General features: G+C 46.4%; 1 protein-coding gene across 1 annotated transcript in view; it reads left to right on the forward strand.

Annotated features, from left to right (window-relative positions):
- EPB41L4B (erythrocyte membrane protein band 4.1 like 4B) overlaps nucleotides 1-26599 on the forward strand; it is a 134542-nt gene that overhangs the window by 30549 nt on the left and 77394 nt on the right. Inside the window, 4 exon segments of the mRNA XM_029919634.1 lie at nucleotides 10923-11027; nucleotides 22296-22338; nucleotides 23168-23246; nucleotides 25262-25306. Of these exon segments, the coding sequence (XP_029775494.1) occupies nucleotides 10923-11027; nucleotides 22296-22338; nucleotides 23168-23246; nucleotides 25262-25306 (272 nt within the window).

Consider the following 26599-nt stretch of genomic DNA (forward strand, 5'->3'; position numbering starts at 1 on the left):
TTGAGAGAGACAGAAAGAGCACCGGCAAGGAGTGCAGGGGAGAGAGAGGAAGACACAGAATCCAAAGCAGGCTCCAGGCTTTGGGCTGTCAGCGCAGACCCAGAAGTGGGGCTGGAACTCATGAACCATGAGATAACCATGACCTGTGCAGAAGTCAGATGCTTAACCAACTGAGCCACCCAGGCACCCCTAAAACTTTTAAGAGCAATTTTTCCAGTGGATCTTTGTGTTAGGGAGGTTGTCTGATGCTCTGTTAGTGTCCCTGTCAGTAGAAACAGCATATTACAATTTGCCGGGTAGCAATATCACCAAAAATCAAAGAATATTCAACATGTGCTGTCTCTGATGTTTCTCACTGAGAGTTGGAAACAACATATGAAGTCTTGGTTGAAACCAGTTTTCAGGCAGCCAGGACCAAGCAGCTTTAGGTGTCTGGACTTCATTCAGCGTCTTAAGGAATAAATGGGAAACGATCCCTTAAACTATTGAATCCCTTGTGTTAGGTATGCTTGGAGGAAGCCACAGGAGACACATTGACGTCGCTAGATGTTAACTCTCCCACACTGACTGAAAGAAGGTTCATAGGGTCGTGGCCGGTGGGGTCCTTCTCACTGCAGCCCTGAGAGGGAGGTGGTGTTAAAGGAACAAATGAGTGCTTTGAAGCTCTGCTGCTTGGCCCGAAGATGATTTCTCAGCCAGGAGCAGAGGCTGATCAGTACTTAAATCAATAATGTACACACAGTCTGTGCAATTTTATTTTTAATTTTAGAGAGAAAGTGTGAGAGTCGGGGAGAGGGGCAGAGGAAGATAGAGAGAGAGAGGTGAGAGAGAGAATCCTAAGCAGACTCCATGCTCAGTCCTGAACCTGATGTGGAGCTTGATCATGACATGAGCCAAAATCACTAGTTGGACACTCAACCCAGATGCCCCTACAGTCTGTTTTTTTTTTTTAATGTTTTATTTATTTTTGAGAGAGACAGACAGAGAGAGAGACAGAGACAGAGACAAGACAGCATGAGCAGGGGAGGAGCAAAGAGAGGAGTCCCAGAATCCACAGACAGGGTCCAGGCTCTGAGCTACTGTCAGCACAGAGCCCATGAACCATGAGATCATGACCTGAGCCAAAGTCAGATGTTTAACTGACTGAGCCACCCAGGTGCCCCCCCCCCCCCGCCCCAACAGCCTGTTTTAAATTGATCCATCCATTACGTGCAGCCAGTTTGGCTGTGTTCTGTGGGGAACAGTAACACCTGAAGTCTCCCCGCCCAGTCCCCAGGCCACACACCGAGAGCCCCTTGCGCAAGGTAGGGTGCAGCTGATCGGTAGTGCCTTGGTTCAGTGCCTCACAAACCAAGAGGACACATTCTTCTAAGACTGTTCTTCCTTCCTTGTTGATCAGAATTAAGGGTGGTTGGTTCTGTTGCTTCCTCTGATTTCCAAGAGATTGTTAGCCAGGCGAGTCAGGAAATTAGTATCATTGTCTCTGTTTTACCAGAATTGAATTTCCAGGAGCTGCCCAGACGGTTGATGTCCCCCCTCTGTATAGCGTCTTGGCTTCTGTGTTAGTTTGTGAGCAAATAATCTACTTTGCATCCTGCCACAACTTGCCTGCCCTCCAAACAAATTAGGAGTCACCTCCCCACCATGAGGTCTGTTTGCGTTGGCTTTGAACCCTAGCCATAGCCCAGGCCCTGTGTGAAGTAGGCTCTCTGTGTCGGTGTGGTGAATTGGGTTTAGGAAATATTTCTTGTTTGCCAAACATGTTCTGTATACTTGGACCCACAGAGACAAAGGAGCAGAGAAGCAACAGAGTAAGGTAGAAAGAACTCTGTCCTAAGAATCAGGAAGGCCAGATCCTGATTCTAGTTCTCCACTTGGGAGCAATGTGAACTTGGTCACGTAATTTCTCTGAGGCTCAGTTTCCTTCTGTGCAAAATGGGGTCATGGAACCTTGGTAAACATTGAAATGCTCTTCAGCTGGGAGGTGGAATTTATAAGCCGGACAGCCTAGCCTTACATCCTGCAGATTATGGATACTGTTCTGAGTCCCCAAATCCTGCTGATGGCTGAGATGGTATTTCTCACTCAGTGAAATTTCAAGGTTTTCAGATCTTTATCTGGTAAATTCTCATAGTTGGCAATTTCAGCCAACTCCAGGAGTAAACCGTGTCCTGGAGTGAACAGTTTCTATTTGTTCTTAATGACTTAGTAGCCATGGCAGTGGGGGTGGGGACTCCTGGGCCATGTGTGTGTAAGTGTGCAAAATAGAGAGCCAGTTTCTTACTAAGAACATAGACAGCACGTTATCAAGTTGTGAGGAAGGGACCAGAGCTGGTAAGTAACCATGAAATTAGTACTTCCTAGAAACAATTGAAACAGACCTTGAGGCAAGTGCCTTCTGGGAACTGTTGGCCAGGAGGCACTGTGGGGACCAGTTGGAATTCTGAGAGCTGCTCTAACTAGGGATATTTAAGAACTTGGGGAGCACCTGGGTGGCTCAGTCGGTTAAGCAGCCTACTTTGGTTCAGGTCATGATCTCATGGTTTGTGGGTTCGAGCCCGCATTGGGCTCTGTGCTGACAGCTCGGAGCCTGGAGCCTGCTTCGGATTCTGGGTCTCCCTCTGTCTCTCTGCCCCTCCCCTGATCACACTGTCTCTCTCTGTCTCTCAAAAAATAATAAAATGTTAAAAATTAAAAAAAAAAAAAAGAACTTGGAAAGGAAGGAATTGATTTCCAGGGACCAGCATGGGTTACAAAAATACCCAAACTAGACTAGTCTCAGCTTTTCTTTCCCTTTATTTTTTTAGGTTTATTTATTTTGAGAGAGAGAGAGCATAAGTGGAGGGAGTGCGGGTTGGGGGGGGGGAGAGAATCCCAAGCAGGCTCTTGCACCGCCACTGCGAGCCTGATGCGGGGCTTGATCCTAGGACTCTGGGATCATGACCTGAGCCAAAACCAAGAGTCGGGTGCTCAGTGGACTGACAGGCATCCCTTGTCTCAGCTTTTCTTTAAAGGAGATCACAGACTCTTGAACTTTGATTTTTGTTATTTGGTAAAAACACATATGTCATTCCTGTGGACAAGTGAGAGAAAGGAAGTTTGGATGAAAATAATAATTCCTTTGTGTGTAGAGGTACCACAGTTCACAGTACATACTAATTTGTTTTCTTGCTTATTTTCATTTCACTTTGTTTGTTTAAGCTCCACACCCAACATAGCTTCAACCCATGACCCTGAGATCAAGAGACGCATGCTCTACAAACTGAGCTGGCCAGGAACCTCTCTTGCTTTTTTATTAATACAATGACTTAGCAAGGTTGACAGTGCAGGTGAGAGAATCCAATTTTTCAGATGAAACTGAGACTCCATGCGATTGCCTAAGGTCATGGTCATATTGCTAGAAAAGAGACAGCTGGGTTCTAATCCAGCATGTTTGGCTCTTAGAGTCTGAGGGCATGGTCACCCTGTATATGTGCATAACTGGGGTGAGGCCACCATCAAAGGGGAACCTTTGGTAACATACAACTCAAGAAACACACCACCCCCCAGTGGCCACGTGCAGCCCTCACCCCCTGCCTGCCTTGCTCTTCTCACATGTTGTAAAACTGAGATCAGGCACTGATGTGTAGGATAATAGACCAAGACTTACAATGTTCTTAACAGGATATGTCATGGGCCAGTTTAAATACGATGACATTTATGTGAATGACTGTAGAAGTTTTCACTTACATGTAGAAACTATTACCACAATTATTTTGGTTATTTTTTAGCCCATGTATATAAAAATCCAGAACTTGATAGTATTTTGTGTATATAAGGCACAGCACAGTGTGGCATGGTTTCCAAATCACCAGTGCATCAGAGCAGACAGGGTGTCTGGAAGGCAAGATGCAGACCCACGGCCCAGCTGGCTGTAGAGAATTCCCAGCAGAAACGGACCAGGAGGATCAGGCTTCTGAAAAGTTGGCCACATGAAGACTTGTGGGAACCAAGGATCTCCGTGATCCATCTGTATCCGCGTTTGTTTCTTGAGCTTCAGAATGTCAGATGATAGAAAAGCCAAGATGACCTGGACGGGGTGTCACCAGCCAGAAGTTTAATAGTGACCATTTGTACTTCAGCGTAGCTGTGGGGATTGGCGTGCTGCCAATGGGGATAGGAATAGGGATGTGGGAGGAGGGCACCCAGACAAAGCCATAGGGGTGGGGCCTGCTGTGTGTGTGGGGTGGGCGTGGTGGTTGGAGAATATGTTTGATTGGAGCCCAGGATACATGCAGGGCTCCTGGGGAGATAAGACGAGTGGTGTTGTGCAGTATTGATTGTGCAGAGTGTCTGACACCAGGCTGAGGAGCCTGCATTTCATTCTCTGGCGCATGTTTTTATACAGAATAGTGACACGAGGCCTGTGTTGTGGGAAATGCATTCTGCCAAACATGTGAAAGATGGGTTTTAGGAAGGATGGTTGCTGTGGTCCAGATACAAGGCCTGAGCCGTGATGGAGAGGAAAGACAGCCCTTCTGAAGATAGGTGCAGTGGGGCGCGCCGTCTGATGGAGAAGGAGCAGGTGGACAGAGGAGAGACTCGGTGCTGGCGTGGAGAAGGCTCCTGAAATCCTTACACTGCCCAGACGCCCTGCTTTTCCATTTCCATTCCCAGCTAGGGTGTGTACACTCGATGGGCACTCGGCTCATCTCCCCCCTTCTAACCTACCATGCTGTTGAGACTAATGAGATTTGGATAGATTGGCTTCTTTTATTTTTTTAATGTTTATTTATTTTTGAGAGAGAGAGAGAGACAGTGTGAGAGGGGCAGAGAGAGAGGGAGACACAGAATCTGAAGCAGGCTCCAGGCTCTGAGCTGTGAGCACAGAGCCCGACATGGGGCTTGAACTCACGAACCATGAGATCATGACCTGAGCTAAAGTCGAGCACTTACCTGACTGAGCCACCCAGGCGCCCCAGGGTGTATTGGCTTCTTTGTTCTTTCAGGGCCACAGTTGACCGTTACGTTGCCCTTGGGTCAGGTTGCAGTAAGATATTGCAATCTTATCTGAGAGGGTCAGATGGTTAATTTGTTTGGGGAGACAGTTAAGACATCAGCTGTCCAGGAGTCTTCCTTATCAGGAGTATGGCTGGCAACCAGCAAATAAACAAAATCGGTGCCTCCGACTGGCCAGCGAAGGTCTCACGATGCTCATACCTTTCCCTGCTGGCTGCCTGCCTGACCCAGTCTTCAGCTGAGAACTGTGTACTCTTACTTTACACATGATGTTAATGAGCCTAGTTGTTTGAGCTCCTGTCTGATCAGAAGTTGCTGCTCCAGGGAGACATACTGTCTCAAAACCACTGGTTGCTGGTCCTTGTGGGAAGTGATGTGTTGAGATGGAAGGAAGGAGGGCTCCTCAACCCAGAGGCAAGAACTTGGGGCTAGGGCTTCTGCCCATGTGTGGGGACAGCCTGTCCTATGTGTCTTGAAGCAGGAGTGTCGCCGAATTCCAGAACAGTGATCTGGACTGAGTGAGGTTTTACACTCAGCGTATTGTGCTTAGGAAGGCAGGGAGAGAAGAGGCATCAAGCTGATTTGGATGACTTTGCTCCCCAAGAATGACTTACTCGGTGAGGGCTTCCTGTAGCGATTCGCTTCCTGACTTTGTGACCCCTGTGTACCCCAACACCTAGAATGGCGGCTGGCACTTGATGAGCACTCGGTAAATATTTGTTGAATGAATGAATGGATTCATCACGGAGGGGAAGGCCTAGTTTGGAGGCAACCAGGAACAGCTTCCTGTCTTGTCACATGAATGGATCTCCCGTTGTAACCGCTAGATAGCACTTCACATAATAGCCACAAAATCGTGTTTAGGTAAATGGCCTTGGAAGTGCAGCACGGCTCCCTGGGCCCTTGTTCCTGGAATACTTAATTTGAAAGGATTTTAATGAGCATATTCTCCTGTTTAGGGCTGCTGCTTGTGAAGGGTCTGTCTGTTGTTTGTGTTTTAGCATGGTCCTTCCAAAAGATGTGGCCCCCGAACCCCACGTATCCCCCAGCCGGCAGAGCCAGCCAGCCAGTCATGCAGCAGACAGATGTTTGTGGAGCACCTGCTGTGTGCGGGATGTGCTTGGGGCGTGGCGAGAAGGAGAGGTGGTGCTCCTGGAACATACAGCTGGACCCTGCCGCAGCCTCATGTAGGATAAGACAGGAATAAAAGCAGCCCCGGAGCAGGGTGATAAGTGTATGTCACTTACTGCCCTGGGTTAGGGGAAGGGTGAGCTCGGGGTGAGGGGGCTGACGAAAGAGGGGCTGTTTGGGCTAAGCCCGAGATGACAGTTCATGGGCTTCCGGGGGCTGACCCAGGTGCAGTGTCCTGGCTGGCAGGACAGGTGAGTTACCTGGAGTCTCCTCAGTTCTGAGTGGACGCTCCGTGGGCTGCAAGGAGCAAGAGATGGTGGGTTCAGGTGCTGTGGCCTGGACTCTCTGTGTCTGACTTGTCACTCCTGGAGGCCTCTGTTCTGAGGACCCTTCTATACTAGCCCTCATAATGTCACCAGATTCTTCTTAGAGCTGGAAGGGACCACTGGGGACTAAAGAGCATAGGGGGTGGGGGAGATGAGTGGGGGGAGGTGTGTACAGGTGAGTAAGTAAACATGGGAATTCCTCTCCACCAGACCCTGCTGTGTCTGCACCTACATCCAAGTCCAGATGAGGGAGGGTCGGTCGATAGAGGAGCCAGTCTGACCCGCTGGAAGGGACTGGCTGACCCTAGAAAGGTTCTTTTTCCCAACCTCCACCTTGAACTCTTTCAAGCTGTTGTTGTTGTTTTTAGTTTATTTATTTATTTTTGAGAGAGGGAAAGCATGAGCCTGGGAGAAGCAGAGAGGCCCCCTCGGGGTGTGAACTCCTCAACCATGAGATCATGACCTGAGCAGAAATCAAGAGTCGGATTGACACTTAACCTACTGAGCCCCCCAGATGCCCCTCAACATGAGCTCTTTCTAAATTAAGAGCTGTTTCAGAAAGACATCAGGAAAGTAAGACTTGGAATGACTTAGAGAGAAACTTGGACTAACTGCCCTTATTTTACATGTGTGCAACTGTGTTGTTTCCGTTCATACTGTCTCTGTGAGTGTTAAAATGACATACCTGGATGGTAAGTCCTTGACAAAATAGAGAGACCCAGGTGGGAAGCAGAGGGCATTTGTGGGCAGCTAAGTTTGGGTGACCCCATACATTCAGGGCACCGTGTCTGATTTGTAGCTGCAGGAGAGGTCCAGGATGGTCCTCTGGATTTGGGGAAATTATGAATTGCTTAAGGTCACAGCTAGTGCATCTGGGACTAGCGCGTAGAGCTCTTGCTTCCTGCCAGCCCAATTCTGCCTGCCACATCCCGCTGCTAAAGCTGTCCACTAACTAGTTCTGTCCCACTAGGAAACCCACTAATGAGGCACCGGTGCCCTAATAATAGGTGTTGCATAGGCCAGTAGTGCCGGATAGTAATAGGAAAGAGCACTTCTGGAGGAAAAGTTCCAGAATGGTGATTTTTTTTTTTTGAAATTGTATTTGTTGTCTAACTGCTGTCGACCGACCGGTGTTACAGAATACTTATCATCCATAGTTTGTCCATCTAACCTAACACAGCTCTTCCTAGTTGCTCCAAAGTGTTTTTATCGAGCAGTCCATACAGCACTTAACATATTTTTCTGTAGAGGGAATCACAGCTTCTTACTCCTTTGTGGTCTGTTTACATAATGTCAACATAAGAATTTTCCTTATTTCTGTCTCATCTTGATTACTGTCTGCCTGACAGCCCAGCAGTGTTCTGGCATGTTGAGGGGTCCGGCTCTGTGCATCTGTCCAGCCCTGTGGTTGGAGTTTGGGTCATTTCTTCTTTTGGTCCCCCCACCCCCACCTTTATTTCTCCAGTTAAATAATGCTGTAGAGAGCATCCCTGCACTGGGAGCCTTCTGCTTGCAACTTGGTTGTTGCCTTCAAAGAGTAGTTCCAGGAAGCAGAGTCTGAAGGTTGGATTCCAGGGCTGTAATTTCAAGTTTTTGTTTTTACTTTCTGTTATCACTGCTTCCTATAGCACAAACACAGACGAGTAAAACATAGGTGCAATCTAATGAATTATGGGAAGGCAGAGACCCCTTGGACCACCCCCCCAAGTCAAGAGCTGGGACCTTGCCAGCTAGCTGGAAGTCTGTGGTGTGCCCTGTCCCAGGCACGGATTCTCTGCACCCCGAAAGCAGCAACTACTGTGACTTTATTATTTATTACAACCACTTCTCTCCCTCTTTTCATGTTTTTTTCTTAATTTTTAATGTGTATATATTTTTGAGAGAGAGAGAGAGACTGTATGAATGGGGAGGGGAAGAGAGAGAGGGATACATAGAATCTGAAGCAGGTTCCAGGCTCTGAACTGTCAGCACAGAGCCCGACGTGGGGCTCGAACCCACAAACCAAAGATTGTGACCTGAGCCAAAGTCGGCCGCTCAACCGACTGAGCCACCCAGGCGCCCCACCCACCCCCTTTTCATGGTTTATCACCCAAGTATGCATTGTACACATTGCACACTTTTAGTTTTGCCTATTTGTAAAAGGGTTTTTAAAATCTTTTTGCATCTCTAGGTGTCTCTCCATCTCTCCACTTGCCTATATATTCTGTTCTTTGAAGAAACTGTTGTTTGTCCTGAGGAGTTTCTAGAATTTCCCACTGGCTGGATCTGGATGATTGGAGCCCTATGTTGTTTAGAACATTCCTCTGCATTTCCTGCAAGTTGACAGTTGGATCTAGTGGTTGAATTCGTCCTGGGCTTGATATTTTTTCCCTGCAGAGAGAGAAGCCCGGGGAGCAAAAGTACATCTTGGGTGGTGGGGCGTTCCTCATCAGGAGACGACAGTGGCTGGTTGTCTCCTGTTGTGATGTTGGAAGCCTCCAGTGTCCAGTGCTGTGCCTTCCATTCTAGACGTTGAAAAATTGTGATATTGCAAGTCTGTTATTCATTCTTTAGTCATTTTGTTGTTGGTATACTATGATAAAGAGAAATTCTGCCCGTCTGCTATTTTTAATGCCTTTGTTGAGATGCACATACCATATAATTCAATTACCCCAAGTGTACAATTTAGTGACTTGTAGTATATTCATAGAGTTTTGTGTCTGTCACCATGATCAATTTTAGGACATTTCATTTACCCCCCAAAAATCTTGCTCACCTTGGCTGTCACCCCACTAATCCTGCAGCCCTAAGCAAATCACTAATCTAATTTCAGTCCCCAGCTCTCCATTCTGGACACTGATGTAATATGTGGTCCTTTGTAACTGGCTTCTTTCACTTACTATAATGTTTTCAAAGCGCTCCCATGTTGTAGTATGTTTTCGGGCTTGACTCCTTCCTTATGGCCAAATAATACTCCGTTGTATGGATACAATTCTTCCACATTATGTTTATCTGTGCCTTAGCTGATAGACACTGGATTGCTTCCACTTTGGGAGCTATTGTGGATAATGCTGCTATGAACATTTTGGTACAGATTTCTGTATGAATGCAATATTTTCATTTCTCTGGGATACACGCACACACACACGCACACGCTTAGGGGTGGAATTGCTGGGTCAGATGGTGACTCTGTGTTTAACTATTTGAGAACCTGCCAAGCTGTTTCCCAAAATGGCTATGCAGTTTTACATTCCCATTGGCAGTATATGAGGGTTCCAATTTCTCCAAGATTTGTTATTATCTGTCTTTTTTATTACAGCCATCCTAGTAGGTAGGAAGTAGTGTCAGATTGTGGTTTTGATTTACATTTCCTAGTGACTAATGATGTTGAGCATCTTTTCATGGGCTTATCGGGTATTTTAGTATGTCTTTGGAGAACTATGTATATATCCCTTGTTCATTTTTAATTGCATATATTTTTTATTATTGAGATGTAATAGTTCTTTATATATTCTAGATAGAAGTCTCTTAGCAGATTTGCAAAAGTTTTCTCCCACTTTGGGCTGTCTTTGTGTTTTATTGATATCTTGGTCCTTTGAAGCACAAAAGTTTTACATTTGTAAAAAAAAATTTGAGAGAGAGAGAGTGCAAGAGGGGGAGGGGCAGGGATGGGGCACAGAGGATCCGAATCCTGCTCTGTGATGACCACAATGAGCCTGATGTGGGGCTCGAATTCACAAGCTATGAGATCATGACCTGAGTTGAAGTTGGATGTTCAACCAATTAAGCCACCCGGTGCCCCAAAAGTTTTACATTTTGATTATGATGCCTGTCTGGTTTATTGGGTTTTTTGTTTCTTTTCTTTGTTTTGTTTTTTTAATTTAAGTAGATTTCATGTCCAACATGGGGCTCAAACACAGGACCCCCGAAATCAAGGTTTGCATGCTCTACTGACTGAGCCAGCCAGGCATCTGACTGGTTTATTGTGTGTGGGAGTTTTTTAAATTGCTTATGCTTGTGGTGTCATATCTAAGAAGTCATTGCCTAATCCAAGGTCATGAAAATTTGTGCCTCTGTTTTAGCTCTTGCATTTAGGTCTTTAATCTGATATTTTGAATTAATTTTTGTATATCCTATCATCTACTCTTTGGTTACTGAGCACTGGAGCTAAAGGCCAGATCCATGCTTGATGTTTTTTCCCTTTATTTACCGGTTTTCATAATAAGGCTTCCCTATTCATCCTACAAAGTTTTTATTTGGTATTTTGTTTTGTTTTCATTATGAGTAACTAGATTTAGTAATGAGTAACTAGATTTAGTAATTTCCATTATAATAAAAATAATTAAGTTTTTAAAAACTTACGTACTATGACATATACACATATGCAATACAGAGAGGAAAGTTATTTTCATTTTCTTTCTTTCTAAAACATTTTGTTCTTATCCAGCTGTCACATCCTAAATTGTCATCTACCCCATTGTCTTCCAGAAACATGCCAAAGGCCAGGATTTGTTTGATCAGATCGTGTACCACTTGGACCTCGTGGAAACAGATTACTTTGGCCTCCAGTTCCTCGACTCTTCCCAGGTTGCGGTATGTATTTTTTTAATTCATTTCGGGACACGCTGACTTTTCATGCTCATTGCAGATTCATAGTTGCTGGAGGTTGGTAGAGAAAAATAGGAGTCAGGCTGCAGTGTTGCTGCAGTCACGGATGTTGGGATGGTGGTGATGGCACCTGTATGATGTTCATCCATATGCCCTCCCCCTTGCAGCCCCCTTGAGCTGGCCAGTAACCGGGAGAGGGAGAGAGAAGGGAGAGTTCCTGTTGTGCAGGGGAACGCATTTGGGAAGCATTTCCAAGCAGAAAGATGCAGTATGGCACATTTCTCGAGTAGGTAGAAAGCAGAAGAAATACCATCCTGGAAATTCTTTTAATGATGCTTTCATTTTTAACCGGCAGAGAGCCGGCAGCAGCATCTCCTTGGGGACTCTTGGTGGGAGGAGGGAGCGGGTGCTGTGAACACGCTGAATTCCAGCCAGGCTTCGTGGGTACAAGGGGCTGGTTGGAGCAGGTCTTGGCACTGCTAGACAGCCATCTTGCAGGCTCCAGGAGGCTGTGTTAGGTCAGCAAAGACTTTCCTGTGCTTTGCCTGAGACAGAACTGTCCACAGTGGGGGTGCTAGAGGGAGTGAACCTGATGTAGCTCAGAACCACTCTTTTCAAAAGCAGGAATGACTTTAGTCTCCTTTCCCAACAAAATATAGCTTTGGGTTTCAATGATAATTCATTCAATAATCTAAAAATATTTGTTGAGGTGGGTGGGGGGGATGGGTGAAATGAAGGGGATTGAGCATACAGGTATCTGGATGAGCACTGAAAAATGTATAGAATTGTTGGGGCAGCCCAGTGGCTCAGTTGGTTAAGTGTTCGACCCTTGATCTTGGCTCAGGTTATGATCTCATGGTTTGTGAGTTCAAACCCTGCATTGGGCTCTGCGCTGACAGTGTGGAGCATGCTTGAGATTCATTCTCTCTCTTTCTCTCTCTCTCTCTCTCTCCCTCCCTCCCTCCCTCTCTCCCTCTCTCTCTCTCCCTCTCTCCCTCTTCCCCCTCCTCAGTTCTTGCTCTCTCACTCTCAAAGTAAGTAAACATTAAACAAACAAAAAAAAAAGAAATGCATAGAATTGTTGAACCATTATGTGCCCAAAACTATTATAACACTGGATGTTAATTATAACTTAGTAAAAAATATATATATTTATTGGGCATCAGTTGTGCACTGGACCCTGATTTAAGCACTGTAGTGAACACATAGATGACAGATGGTAGTGAGTGTTAAGAGAAAGAAAACAGAGTAAGGGGCCGGACAGACTGAGTAAGGGGCAGTGCAGTTCATGGCGAAGCCTTTCTATCTAAAGACCCGTGTTAAGATACTCCCTCGGAGCTGCGTGTGACAGCTGAGGCTAAGATGCTCAGAACCAGCGCCTAGTGACTGGGTGCACCTGAGAACGCGTGTCCGAGGCTGCTGAGTCCAAGGTGACGCAGTTATTTCCTGGGTGCAGTGTCTTCCTGGGCAGATACCCCTCTGCCCCTCAGGACTTCCTGTTCGCTGACAGCCCGTCCCCTTACCTCCCTGACTGTTGCCATGAACACTCCAGCTGCTACCTGGTATTAGGAGACCCAGTTTCTTCTCCATTTTCCAGCCAGAGACTCTAGGCATGAGGACCCTGGACAAGGGGTGGACCAGCTTTCTCTTTTTGCCTGCTTGTCCAGTTCTGCTGTCTTCAAGTCTACCCTGTGCTCTGCCTTCTAACCTCGTTCTGGTATCTCAGATTTTCTCTTCCCTTGGGCAGCCTGTCAGTTCTTGTTGCCTTCTTTCGTAAATGTCCTGGACAGTGTTTCCTCGCATTGGAAATGCACTTGGGCAAACCTCACCCAGATTCTCTTGGGTCCTGTCACCAGCTGATCGCTCCAAGAGGTGGAATTCTGTTGTTCCCATTCCACGATCACTTCCCTTGATTCCATCTTCCTCTGCATCTGGCCTTGTCCCTTAAGGATCCCCTCCTGCCTCGTTCTCCCCTCTCGGGGCCTGGCCAAGCCTCAGCCTGTGTCCTCACTTGCCCTTTGATGCTCCCTCCCCCATGACTGTCCCCTGGTCTCCCCTCAACACGCAGGCCCATCTGTTTTGCTCTGCTGCTGCTCCCAGGCTGGTAGGCATCGTCACGGGCTCGGGTCACAGATCACAGATGCCGCAAAGTCCAAGCCCCTGGGCTTCTCTTGGAGCCTTGTTCCCCACTATTGGACTTGGTTCCCCTTGTGAATCTTGCCCACAGCCCTGTAGTGCAGTCCCCACAAAGACTTGGGGCCTGCACTTCGCCTCACCTCCTGCTGAGAAGACTGAAGTCCTTTAACTAAAACTCCTTGAATTTTCTTCCCCTCCATCTCAAAGTTTTTCTTTCTCTTTGTCCATCCTTTTCACTGGTCTGAAGGAAACATTCTCTCTCTCTAGCATTTACCCCGTACCTGCATAACTGTTCCATTTCTGGTTGCTTCCTAAGTGCCTGATTTAGAGTTTGTCTGTCTCCGGTATCCTCCAGTTGTCCCCATCATTTGACGCTTGTCAGCCCTTCTCTTCCCAGAAACGCTTCTCTGTTCTGCCTTCTGTGTGTCTTAACACATATGGTATTTTTGGCTTCAAAATGTCTACAGCCCTGGACTATGAGTCTGACCTGGACCTTGTTCCTGGCTCAGCCCCTGACTTATTTTGGGGCTTTCAGTAAGCCACCTTTTCTCCCTTGTTCTCAGTTTTCTCATCTGTAACATGGGGTTCTTGGACCTGTTCCCAAAAGCTCTTCCAGTTCTAATGTTCTAAAGGGGAGGCAGGCATGACTGCCCCACACTCTCTTCTCCTGTCAGAAGGAAAAGATATCAGTCATTTCTGCTATTAGAGCCACGTGCCCGTTGCCCTGGCACCATGTCCTCATCCCCAGGTGACCCCTCTCCAGCCACTTGGATTCCCAGAAAGCCAATGATGTGACTCCATTAGGAAAGACCTGGCCGTGCACCCCTGCTCACCGCGCTGCCAGGCATTCCCGTCCGCCAGTGTCCTGGCGCAGCCCTGGCAGGGTCCGGGCACCCTTCCAAGGCCAGACACCTGCAGACACCCAGACTGTGCAGGCCCTGCCACCTTCCCAGTTTCCAGCTCTGAAAGCAATGTGTTCTTCTTCCCCCACAAAGCAAATACAGGGTCCTCGTCCCGGAGGATCAAAGGTGTGTGGTAGCTGTCCCCAGGACCCTTGTCACTAGTCTGATTCCTAGGCTGGCTCATCAGACCAGGCTCTGGAGATCCTGCACTTCTGTGGATGCCGTTGCTTAGGGGTCCCCTCCCGGCGTGCCCTTTCTCACCCCGTTTAAACTTCTGGCTGTCCTTTAGGACTGTCTCAGATAACAGCCCTTCCCTCATGCAGCATGTCCTGAACTTGCAGCACTTCTCCTCCTCTCTGGAAACCTCTGAGCTTCTTTGCCTTCTGTGGCAGTTTGCTCATCTGGCTGTGGGTTCTTTATCTGTGCATATAAATAGACCTTTCTGATTAGATCCTGAGACAGCTTTTTCTTGGGGACTCTTGTTGACCAGGCATACAACCTAAAACCTCAGTCTTCAGGGGCCCCTGGGTGGCTCAGTCTGTTGAGCATCCGACGTCAGCTCAGGTCATGATCTCCCCATTCATGGGTTCGAGCCTTGTATCAGGCTCTGTGCTGACAGCTCAGAGCCTGGAGCCCCCTTTGGATTCTATATCCCCCTCGCTTTCTCCCCATCCCCACTTGTGTTCTGTCTCTGTCTCAAAACCAAATAAACATTAAAAAAAATTTTTTAACTCAGTCTTCAGCCCCAGAGGTGGCATTAGAAATCATTTGTCAAATGTTTCTGTCTTGTGGGTGGTGAAATGAATGCAGGCAGTGAGTGGCACCCAGGTTTTACAACTTCAGGGATAAGTGCTCTTTTCAGTGCCCTGTACTTGCAAGCCTGTTTTCCTAACTGTAGAGTGGAGCCAGTGACATCTGGGAGGTTGAGGGGTTCAGCGAGTTAGTGGAGGAGAAGGAGTCTGGTAATCAAGCCGGGGTATGGGTCTCCTCACCCTACCTGGGCATGCTGAGGGGGGACCAGAAGTCATCACAGCTCCGAGAGGTGATGCACTTAGGCTAGTGGGAACTTGCGAGGTGGCCTTGCCTGTGGGAGAAAACTTAGCAATTTAGGCGATCCCTTTGGGAATGTTCCCTGAGTTGATTTTCTAGGTACCTGGGACCAAGAAGTTGGTGGCAGGTGTACAAGATGGGGGCTGGGATGCGAACGATCCCCTTGGCCATTGGCTTACTGGGAGGCTCCTGCAAGAAACGACATCCCCACCCTGTCCCCGCATGCAAATCAGAAGCTGGCAGTGGTGGGGCTCCTGGCACAGCTCTCTGCATACCCAGCTCTGTCCCCAGCTCCCTGCGACTGAGCCAAGCCTGGTTACCATAGTGCACTGCCCAGCCCTGAAGCAAGGTCAGAGTCTATTGGCATGTCTATTTTTAGCAGTTGGGGCTGGGGCCTCCTGTTTCCCTTTTCCATATCAAGGCAGGAAGGCCACCCAGGAGCCCGGTCTGTAGATCTCACTTTTGCACAGCTCAAAGCAGGGGCAGGGGTTCTATTTTTACATATGAAAGCTTTCTTCTGAGAGAGGAGGCTCTGGCGTACACCCACCCAGCTTTCTTATGGACCAGACTGGTCCGATAGCTGCTGTTTACGGAGTTCCTGCTCAGGCATTCTAAAACTTCACGTAACTCTTACTTAACATTCATCATCTGTGAAACTAGCCATAAAGAGACCCATTTTACAGGTGATGAAGTTGAGGTTCGTTAGTAACCTTGTAAAGGTTAAAGTGAGGGACAGAGCCAAGATTCAGAACCTGGTCTCATTCCAAAGGTTAGCACTGCCCAGCAGGCCACGCTGTTTCCTGAGTTGCAGTGGCATCTCATCCTCGCCCATCCAATTGCACGTGCCCGCAGGAGGGATGCATTTAGTCAGTAGCTATTCAGCCGACTTTGCCTTGGAGCTTACTCAGTGGCAGTCTCTGTGGGGCTGGAGTATGCAGGACACTGTCCTTGCCTGCTGCATTCTGGTGAGGGAGACGGACCATCTCATTGGTCCCTTGGAATACAGGGGGGTGTGTCCTCACTCTGGGACCTGGAGAGGGACCTGTGAGTATCTGTGAGGAGCTGAATGCGGTGCCAGAGGGGAGAAGAGTGGCAGGGATCTAGGGCAAGGGTCACACCAGCCCCATCTAGCAGGAGCTTCCCTCCCAACCCTGGGTGCTGGTGTTCTGGAGGGCAGGGGTGTGGCCATGGGGGCGGTGTTCTGGAGGGCAGGGGGTGTGGCCATTGCAAGTCCCTTCCAGAGCCCCTCCCAACATGAAAAGGGAGCACTTTATGGTGTTAAGACTTTGCAGCAAGGAATCCAGAAAAGGTGACTTTTGTCTCTAGACTTGTGAGAGGTTTTTCCTCTGGTCTTTGCAGCCTAGAATCGTGTGGATGGGTAATAAGAGGCCCAGGGCTGTGAGGTGAGGTTGGCACTGATGTGGTGGCTGCTGAGAGGATCAGTGGACCCCTAACGGGCTGTTGCGTCTTCATTCTGGTGGATGCGTCACATTGCCTCCGGTGCGGACGCCACTGGGCTTTCCTACCGTCTCAGATGTACTTGGAGGGAAGTGCTCTTAGGAAACACTAGTAGTGGTGTATGGTACTGTAAGAGGCAGGGAACCCTTCCATTTCAGTGGCTCCACAGCCGCTCAGTGGATTCTCCAGCGTGTTAAGGGGACAGCTCAGTGCACAGAAGAGGAAGCAGCCTCAGGGGCCTTGTTCGTGGCCACACCCCAGGTGAGTGGCAGAGCTGCACTCAAACTCTGATCTTCTGCCGCCTCCTATTTTAGTACAAAAAAAGTGTGAAACAGCTCAAGAAATGCCACAAGTGTCCCTGCGGCCTGTCTCTGAAAGCTGGCAGAGGGAGGGTTTTCCTACCTGCATGCATATTGATGCTAAATGGAAAGCTATTGATAAATGGGTCTCTGCGGTTGACTTAGATGAATCCTCAAGGAAATCTCGAGTAGCTGGCATAAGTGGGGTTACAGGGCTCCATCCTGAATGAGAAGGGGCTATCCCTCCTTAGGCCAAGAAGGCACTTCAGGCTACTGTGTGGAGTGGACCCGAGCTTTGGATACTGACGCAGCCTGATTCCTGACCCAGCCTCTGCCTCACCAGCACTGTGATCCTGGACACCTTGCCCTCTGCACAACCACCTTCATCTGCTCTGAGACCTGAGCGAGCGATGGATGTGACCCGGTCCAATGTGTGTTTCTTCCGGCACCACCACGCAATGAGTTCTGACGCTCTCTACCTGCAGATAGCCTCGGATCCCACAGGCTAAGGGATCAGTCCTACAAGGCTGTTTCCCACCCCACACTTCAGATGCCAGTCACGCATCTAGATTGTAACCTGTGCTTTCGCAGTGTCGATGATTCGAACCCCCTCTCAGTTCGATTAATTTTCTAGGAAGATCACAGAACTCAGAAGCATTTTACTCACTAGATTACCAGTGTGTTATAAAAAGCGGTAACTTGGGAGCAGCCAGACAAAAGAGATGAATAGAGAGAATGATGGGTGAGGCGGGCAGTGCAAAGCTTCCACGCCTTCCCTGGGCACCCATCTCTCTCCAAGGCCTTCTGTGTGCACCAGCCCAGAAGCTCTCTGAGTTGAGTTTTCATGGAGGTTTTGTTACAAGAGCACGATTGATTAAATATTGGCCATTGGTGATTGATTCAACCTCCAAGCCCCTTCCCCTTTCCCAGAGGTCAGCACAGTGAGACTGTAAGTTTCAGCCCTCCAGTCATGTGGTTGGTCCCTTGACAACCAGCCCCCAATAGCTCTTCAATAGTCACCTCATGGGGGCACCTGGGTGTTTCAGTGGGTTGAGCATCCAGCTTCTGTTCAGGTATGATCTCACGGCTCGTGAGTTCGAGCCCCACATCAGTCTCTGTGCTGACACCTCAGAGCCTGGAGCCTGCTTTGGATTCTATGTCTCCCTCTCTCTCTGTCCTCCCCCACTCATTCTCTCTTTTTCTCTCAAAAGTAAATAAATATTTTTAAATGTTTAAAAAATAAGTCACCTCATTAACATAAACTCTGGTGTGGTTGAAAGGGGTTTGTTACAAATGTCAAGACCCTTTTATTACTCTTATGGCTTAGAAAATTCCGAGGGTTTTAGCTCTGTGCCAGAAACTAAGACCAAATATATATTTCTTATTATAAATCATATCACACACAGCAAGCTCCAAAAGTGTCCTTTCCCTTCTTTCTCTTCTCATCCTTTGGATATGATTATCTCTTCAAATTCCTTCCAGCTCTAATTTAAACACAAACTAGAAACTCTTTGTAAGCTAAGAAAATCTACAGGTACTAGGAAGCCAGTTATGAGTTGCGACCATTCAGACTTGATGGTGAGGGCTTGGGTTGTTCAGGCAGATTTTAGGCCCTTTTCTACCCCTGGGTTTCTCTTGGCCATTGTGGTTCAAGTGCTTCTGTATAGATTTTAGACAACTCAGTGCTACAACCAGCCTTAGACATGTCAGAGTTCCAGAACTGATGTATTGTCAGAACAGATGGGCTTTGCCAAATCATCTCTCATCTTGATTTATGGAAAGGGTTTTGCCAGATGGACTTGGATGAGAAATTCAGATCAGAAACCACCTTTCAAACACTTGTTAGAATGCTTGAGTTAAATGTCATGCCCTTTGAACTTAGAAATGCGCCCGTCTGTCTCCAGTGACTGGTTTTATGGTGTGCTAGGAGCGCTGGAGCCATTTGCCTTGGCCTTGACCGACAGACAGGCAGTGTGGCAATATTTAGTCGTCATGCAGGTGAACATCTAAGACAGGTCTAGATGAATTTAGGGCTCCAAGCCGAGTGTAGGATATGATTTACTAATTGCATTTCGGGCCATAGGGTCCCGGTATTCATCATGAGGTAGTCTTGTGGGATAAAATAGGAGTAATCAGAGCCGGTCTGCTCCTGCAGCAGGTCATTTTGAACTGCTTGGATACAAGATTGGTTTTATCATGTCTTGTTTTAGGGTTATGGCTGGGTTTCTTATCACCTCCGATGCAGGCAAGCAACCTGATCTGAACCTTATATAGGGCCAAGGAGCTTTTAAAAGGAAACTGTTTCTGATTGCTTTCCCAGGTTCATGAGCCCCAGACTTTTCACAAGCCTCCATCCTGACAGGGCCTTGTGGCTGTGCAGGAAGGGTGGAGGCCAGCCTGTAGGCATAAGGGAGCGCCTTTAGCAGCATGGCCTCAGGGAAAAGCAGTCTGTTGTCCAGTAGGAGCACTAGCAGTGAACTGTCAATTAACACCAACCATAGACCACTGGCCAGTAAACCCTGAGATTGCTTGAGATCTTACAAAGCCCAGACAGCAATTTTCAGAAGGGGTCATGGAAGTGTCACAATCCCCTAGACCAGTAGGGATATATTGCTGGGTAAGAGGAAAACGTTAGCACTATATATTTAATGGGCACACCGGGAGCCTTTAAGAAACACTAATGCTCTGAGATTCTGTTTAATGGCTCTCGGGTGGGACCTGGGTCATCGTGACTGCAGTGCGAAGCCAGGGTTGAAAACCACCACCAAGGAAACAACACAGGTCAGACTGGGACCAAGATCATAGTTTGACAACAGAGGGAGGGGAATAGTGGGATTGATGTATTCTATTCCAGATGCAAGCAAACGAGAAGGAAAGAAATGGGACAAGCCCCTTTAAGCTGTGAGCCTCTGGGGCTAATGAGATTAGAAGGCTGGTTGCAGAGAGAACTTTCTTTGCAGGGTAATAGCGAATTCATTTCAAAGTGAGGGGAAGAAAGAGTTTAGTCATAGCCATTAGTGTGATACTTACTTTGGCAGGAAAGTAAATATACTTTTATCACGTCTGTATCTGTAGTCCTTTTGGGGGTAAAGTCGGAGGGTTTCTGCTTGGTTGACAGCAGCAGTGATATGGAATTCTAAATTAGGGGCAAACTGATCATCCAATGCCTGATGGGCAAGCAATGAATGAATTAATGGAAGTGACAACATGACTCACCCCCATGAAAATAATATTGTCACTAAAAGTAAAAAAGTTATGCAGAAAAGTGAAAAAAGTAAACAGTATTCATAGCTCCACATCCAAAAAATAATGTCTGTAAATCCTTCTGGACGTATTATAATAGAAAATAATAATTTTATATAAACAGGATCCTGGTTTGTTTGGTTTCTTTTTCTTTTCCTTAACTGTTGAGCTGTAGGTCTCTTGCCACATCAGTAAATAGGCTTCCATCAATTTTAAAGGCTGAATAGTATTTCATCAAGTGGATGAGCCGCTTTTTTAAAATCCTTTGTTGATGGACACATAGGTCATTTCCAATTCAAAGCTACAAACAGTGAGATAAAGCATCCTGGGGGGTGCGGTGCCTTTGAGATCTGCGTCCTGCTGGGCTGATCTTCCTTTCTTACTGTGGTTGCGTAGCTGGAGGGTGGAAATGACAAGAGCCCACGACTCCCATTGCACTGTTCCCAGCTTATTGTGTTATAATTCACCTGTTATTTGCTTTTGTGTTTCCGTATTCCCCTCCTCCCACACAGTCATAATGGACTCTTTGGTGAGGGGTAGAGTGCACTGTACTAATTTAGTCCCACCCTTTCTCATTATTAGAATGTGCAGAATTGAAGGTGCTTCTGAAAGTATATTGGCAGTCAGCAGAGGGGCCCCTGATTCTGAGCAGCTAATGAGAAACCCACTCGGGCTGTCATTCCAAATGTTACCATAATGGTGAAGTTTCAGTGTGTATTGGGTTGACATGGAGTGATGGGGAAAATTCCTCTTTGCCTTCTTTTAAAAAAATTATGTCCAGGGGCACCTGGGTGGCTCAGGCTTAAGGTTAAGCATCAGACTTCGGCCCAGGTCATGATCTCCCAGTTCATGAATTCGAGCCCTGCATTGAGCTCGCTGCTGTCAGCACAGAGCCTGCTTTGGATCCTCTGTACCCTTTTCCCCCCTCTCAAAGATAAATAAACACTAGCGGTGCCTGGGTGACTCAGTCTGTTAAGCATCTGACTTCGGCTCAGGTCATTGTCTTATGGTTTGTGAGTTCAAGCCCTGCATTGGACTCTCTGCTGAGAGCCTAGAGCCTGCTTCAGATTCTGTCTCCCTCTCTATCTGCCCCTCCCCTACTCACATTCTCTCTCTCTCTCTCTCAAAAATAAACATATATAAAGAAAATAAATAAATAAATAAACATTTAAAAAAATTAAATCGAGGGGTCCCTGAGTAGTTAGTCGGTTAAGAGTGACTCTTGATCTCAGCTCAGGTCTTGATCTCAGGGATGTGAATTCAAGCCCCATGTTGGGCTCCGAGCTAGGCGTGGCACCTACTTAAAAAAGTTATATCAAGCATGTATTTCTTTCTTAAGAATCTAATATGGGCCTGCTGGGTTCTATGCTCTGAGCCTGGCCTAGGAAACAGATGATTGAAGTGCACTGTCCCAGTCCTCCAGGGGTAGGGGCCAAAAGCGTGATGTTCCTAAATGCTGTTTTCCATGGAAGTCAAGCTGCTGAGTCTCATCAGAACTGTAGTATCAACAACATAGACATTATAGAGAAACTTGCGTACGAGAGATGTGGCTTTGTGGTTTCCTGGGGGCGGGAAGTAGGACCCAGTGTTTTTCTGATGAGAATGAGAGCGAGTTGGGACGTCCTCATGGACCAGTGCAGGATTATCTCAGGCAAATCCCTGCCTGTCTTCCCATCTTCCTTGGGGGTCCTCTTCCCAGCGAAAGAATGAAGGGGTTGTGAGTTTTCGTTTCATAATTTTGGCATTTAGAGGAACAAAGCCACAAGAGCCCTGCATGTTCAGAGATTCCTGGCAGTGTGGCTCATGGTCTTTACTCACGGATGGTGACTTGGGATAGTTGCAGAAGTTTGGGCGTGATTTGAGAAATTCAGCTCTACAGACTAGAAGAGTCTTCAAAGAGCAGTTTGTTAAAGGGTTTTAGGTTCTTTGAGGCACGCCTTTGAAAAACGAACTCTTCCAAGAAAAAATGCGCTTAATGTGCATAAACATACGTTTCTTTTTTCATACCATCCCAGGCAGTTTGCAGACCCCCAGCCTCCGAACCCTGATCTGGTCCGATGCCTGGTTTTATGGGTAGAAGTACTAAGATTTATAGAGGAGGGTAAATGTGGGCTCTCTGGTCTTGACGATGAACTGCTCCTAAATAAACGTTTTCTTCCTTTCAGCACTGGCTGGACCATTCCAAACCCATAAAAAAGCAGATGAAAAGTAAGTAAGCAGACCTTAGCCTCCTCGCTTATTTCTTTTATCAGAGAGTAAAAACTCCTTTGCCAGTGTTTTGAGGTATTATGTTTTCATCAGAACTTGGGAGTGTTTTAAAATAGATTTTTCATTTCTTAAGGCTGGCCAAATGTTAGAGTTTAAAATTTGGATAAGAGTTTTTGGTAGATATTAAAAAACAGACTGTGCTCTCATTTGAAATCTGGCACCCCTGCCAATGAGAACTGATTAATACGCTCTCCAGAAGCATGACTTTATACCCATTAGAGTCCTTTTTTAATGAGTTATTAAAGTAGACTCAGTGAATGGGAAAGCAGGAGTTTTTGACCGCCTGGTCCAGCTCCCTGGTTTTACAGGTGCGGCAACCCCATTTCTTGAGTGTTGTCTATGCGTGGGTAATTTTTAAAAAGTGTAATACTTTAAAGTGTTCTCACTGTATTTTTGGAATACAGAACCCTTGCTGTTTATATGTCACTTTCCTTTAGCCCACTTAGTATTTTGTAAAAAGCTAGTATCTGTTTGGAATATCTTGGCAATTGGGTGAAAGTAAAATGTCAGCTCTTAGTAATTCATCTAGATGGTTAGGGTTTTATTCTAGCATGAGTTACTAGCTAAGCCGCCTTTATCAAGGCAAAAGCACATTTTTGTCTTCCAAATGAAAGGATTGAAAAGAACTCTCTAGCTGTGTATGTTCCTTTGTGCCCTCCCGGTATCAACAAACGTATTACCTGATGTAACATGTGTTTCCTTTTGTCCATTCTGTGATCTTCAAAACTGGGAAAAAAACATCTTCAATCGTCCATCTCCGTATGTTCAGTTGGACCTGCTTATGCTTTGCACTTTCGAGTTAAATATTATTCTTCAGAACCAAACAACCTTCGTGAAGAGTTTACAAGGTAGGACCAGATGTAGAGCATGACCCCTCTCCCCCGTAGCACTTACCTCCTAACTTGTGGGTCCTTTCAATTTTGGGTCTGCCTCTTCTCTCTGCTGACTTTATATTCTGAGCAAGAGTTATTTTGTATTTTCCCTGTGCTTATCCCTGTATTCTGTTGAAAATGTACACTTGGCTTCGTTTTGCCCTTTTCTTAGTGAATCAAAATTAAAGATTTATTTTCTGGTCACATTTCTATTTTATCGGACTGTGGGGTAAACTGGTTACTTGTTCTATGGCACTTTATTTTTGTTTCGTGTACAAAAAGGGAAGGCAGGTATTGGCAGAGCATTTCTTAGTCCCAGATTGCCATCTTATTTTTTTAAGGGGCTGCACAATATTCCCTTGATTGCTATAATATCAGAGTTGTTGGAATCCCTTCATGTTATCTTTCAGCCCCACTGGATTTCTTTTAAGGCGTGCCCACCAAAGCCTGCCTCCTAGACTTCTTCAGAAACAGTGTTGAAGCAAAAGAGGCTTTAAAAACATTTTACACATGGCATTTCCCTCCAGTCACCCTTCTGTCAGCAAGATCCTCTACCCAACTTTCAGCTGCTTTGAATGTCCCCAGAACCTCCTTGTCATTTCTGTGATGGACAGTAGTGGTGACATGTCAGCCCATGGTTGTGGCCACAAGCCTGGAGGGGACCACCTAAGTAACGCTTTAAAGACTGCTTATCACCATCCTCTACACTGGAGAGGCCTACTGGGCTTGCATCGTTAGGTTTTCCTGTAGGAGCTGGAAGCTCTGGCTGGATTCTGCACTGGATTCAGCACTGTGTTCTCTCCTTGTTCTGAGTACTCAGTTCATTGGTGGATAGGCAGCTGTCAGAAGCAGGAACATTCTAGAATATACTAGAGCCTTCAGCCCCCCCCCCCATCTTTTGATTTCTGGGTCACTGTCACTCATTCGCCTATATCCATTCCAACAGTGAGTGACTATCTGCATTGTTTTCAAAGTTCAAGTAAATTATTTTAGAGTTCCTGTTCAGAGTCCTTTATGAAGCATGCTGTTTCTAGCCATCATCAAAGCTGTTGATTCTTAACCAGGGTTATGTGAATCAGAAACACCTAGGAAGCTTTTGAGCAAATCACTCTTGCATGTAAGACAGATTCCATAGGTATAGAGTAGAGTGTGGGTAGCTTTGGCTTTTGCAAAGCACTATGAATGGTTCTGTTGCCCACGTCCTCCTGGTAAAAAACAAAAACCCATTTAGTTAAGCCAAGACACTTACCTTTTTTACTTAGGTGAACTCCATGTGTGTTATTTGCTGCCTTCCTCTCCCCGTTTCTCATTACCCCATAACCAGCTGCAGCCGAGTTCCAGGGTTTTTGGTGTATGTGTATGCGTGCGCGTGTGCACGTGTGCATGTGTGCACGCTCACTTGTTTTTTAAAAGACAGAGTCTGTAGTTAACCTGCATCAGGAAAAAAGCCTCAAGCAGTTGCTAACTACAGTCAGCTGTGAACTTTCTGTTACCAGCATCTGCACTCTTCTGAGAGTCTGCCAGTGAGACTGGTTGAGGGCCAAGCCCAGTGACGCCGCCCTGTCTGTCTGATTGGTTACGTTGCCTGTGTGTGTGTGTGTGAGAGAGAGAGAGAGAGAGAGAGAGAGAGAGAGACAGAGAGAGACAGAGAGAGAGAGAGAGAGAGAGAGAGAGAGCGAGAGAGAGAGCGCTCTCCTCTCAGGCACCAAGGGTACTGCCAAGGCCATCATCAGACTATCCAGTGTTCCATGTTCCATCCTCCAAGAAGTATCTTGCGAACCTTGTACATGCACTCCCCTGCCTAACTGGGTTCGGGGGTGCCTTCCTGGAGACTCAGGGGGAGATGCTTCCACCAACGTTCTCATTTGATTTGGACTCCTTTTTACAATGCAGAATTCTGGGCGGTGGGCGGGGCGGCTGTGGTGGGAAGTTGGGGATTGGAAGCAGTTGAAAAAGAGTATCCTCTGTTGACTTTTCTGTATGTTTGTCAGGTACCTGTTTGTTTTACAACTCAGGCATGACATTCTTTCAGGAAAGTAAGTATGCTTTTGTTCTAACTCTTAACCCAGGATAGATCATAGTGTATTTCTGAATCACTGTTGTTGTTGTTGTTGTTGTTTTAACTCTTTTACCCTTGTTCCCTTTTCAAAATTCAAAAAAAGTACACCAGGCATTGTAAAGTGAGTCTAATCCTTGTATCGCTGTCATCATCATCTTATTTTAAATGATTACTATATGGCTTGTAGCATTTCCAAGAGCATTTAATATCAAGTGATGTGCATTTGGGAATACGTCTCTTCCTGATCACATCACTGCCCCATTCATAATGGCTTTTGTCGTATTTGCAAGCAAGATACGTTTATTAGTATGTATACACTTACAAGTATTTGGAGAGTCAGAAGTCTCATTCATCACCATCGGCATTTAAGCAACGTAAAGAGGTTATGTTCTAATTCTGATAGGAGGTTTAGACAACTCATCTCATTTCCTTTTCCCCTCTTAGAAATGGTTTTTCAATACCAGGCCTCTGGCGACAATGATTGTTGAGCCCAAGAAGCCTTGGCATGGACGTGCTTGGTCTCACGTGCTGTATTTTCAAGATCTGAAATTTCAGTGGTCATAGCCTTTACAGTTGTGTCATTTCTCAGCATACATATCGCTGATTCTCTGTTACATGAAAAACGAAGACTCTGCTGAATCTAAAAAGCAATACCTGATATTGACAAGAACTCATTTGGATCTTGAATATAACCCAAAAGAAATTTGAAAAGTGATTTCCGAATTTGCAAACTCTGAATTAAACGTAGGCTTTCAAAACCTTCGTGGAATCTATGTGCTAGCTCAAGTAGACTGTATAGTGTATACATTTGCCTTATTCAGCCATGCAATACAGATCTTCAGTGTGCGTATTATGAGTGTGTGTGTATTTTTGTCTTTCTTTCTCTCTGCATATTGTGCTCCTCATACTACAGGCCTCTTAACTCTAGTAATTGTCTTCAGTTTGGAAAAATATTAATGGCGATGTCTTGCATTTGTACAGTACTTAGCAGTTTACATGCACTTTGGCCGGATTAATGGTACTTTGAAGCATAATGGCATTCTGGTCCCAGCACGCCTACTACCAGCTGGCAACCTTGAGCATGACACTTGGACACTGAGCTCCTCCTCTCTAAAATGAGGGATGGGGAGTGCTTATCTTAGTCTGTGCATTGACCAAATTCGACAGTATATATGAATAGGCTTTGAAAACTATGAAGTGCTATACCAATGCGTGTCATTATTATTTTTCTAACTGAATGTGTAATATCAAGTATGAATGAGATCAGTGA

Source organism: Suricata suricatta, chromosome 13, assembly GCF_006229205.1.
Source record: "Suricata suricatta isolate VVHF042 chromosome 13, meerkat_22Aug2017_6uvM2_HiC, whole genome shotgun sequence".
Classification (NCBI taxonomy): Eukaryota; Metazoa; Chordata; class Mammalia; order Carnivora; family Herpestidae; genus Suricata; species Suricata suricatta.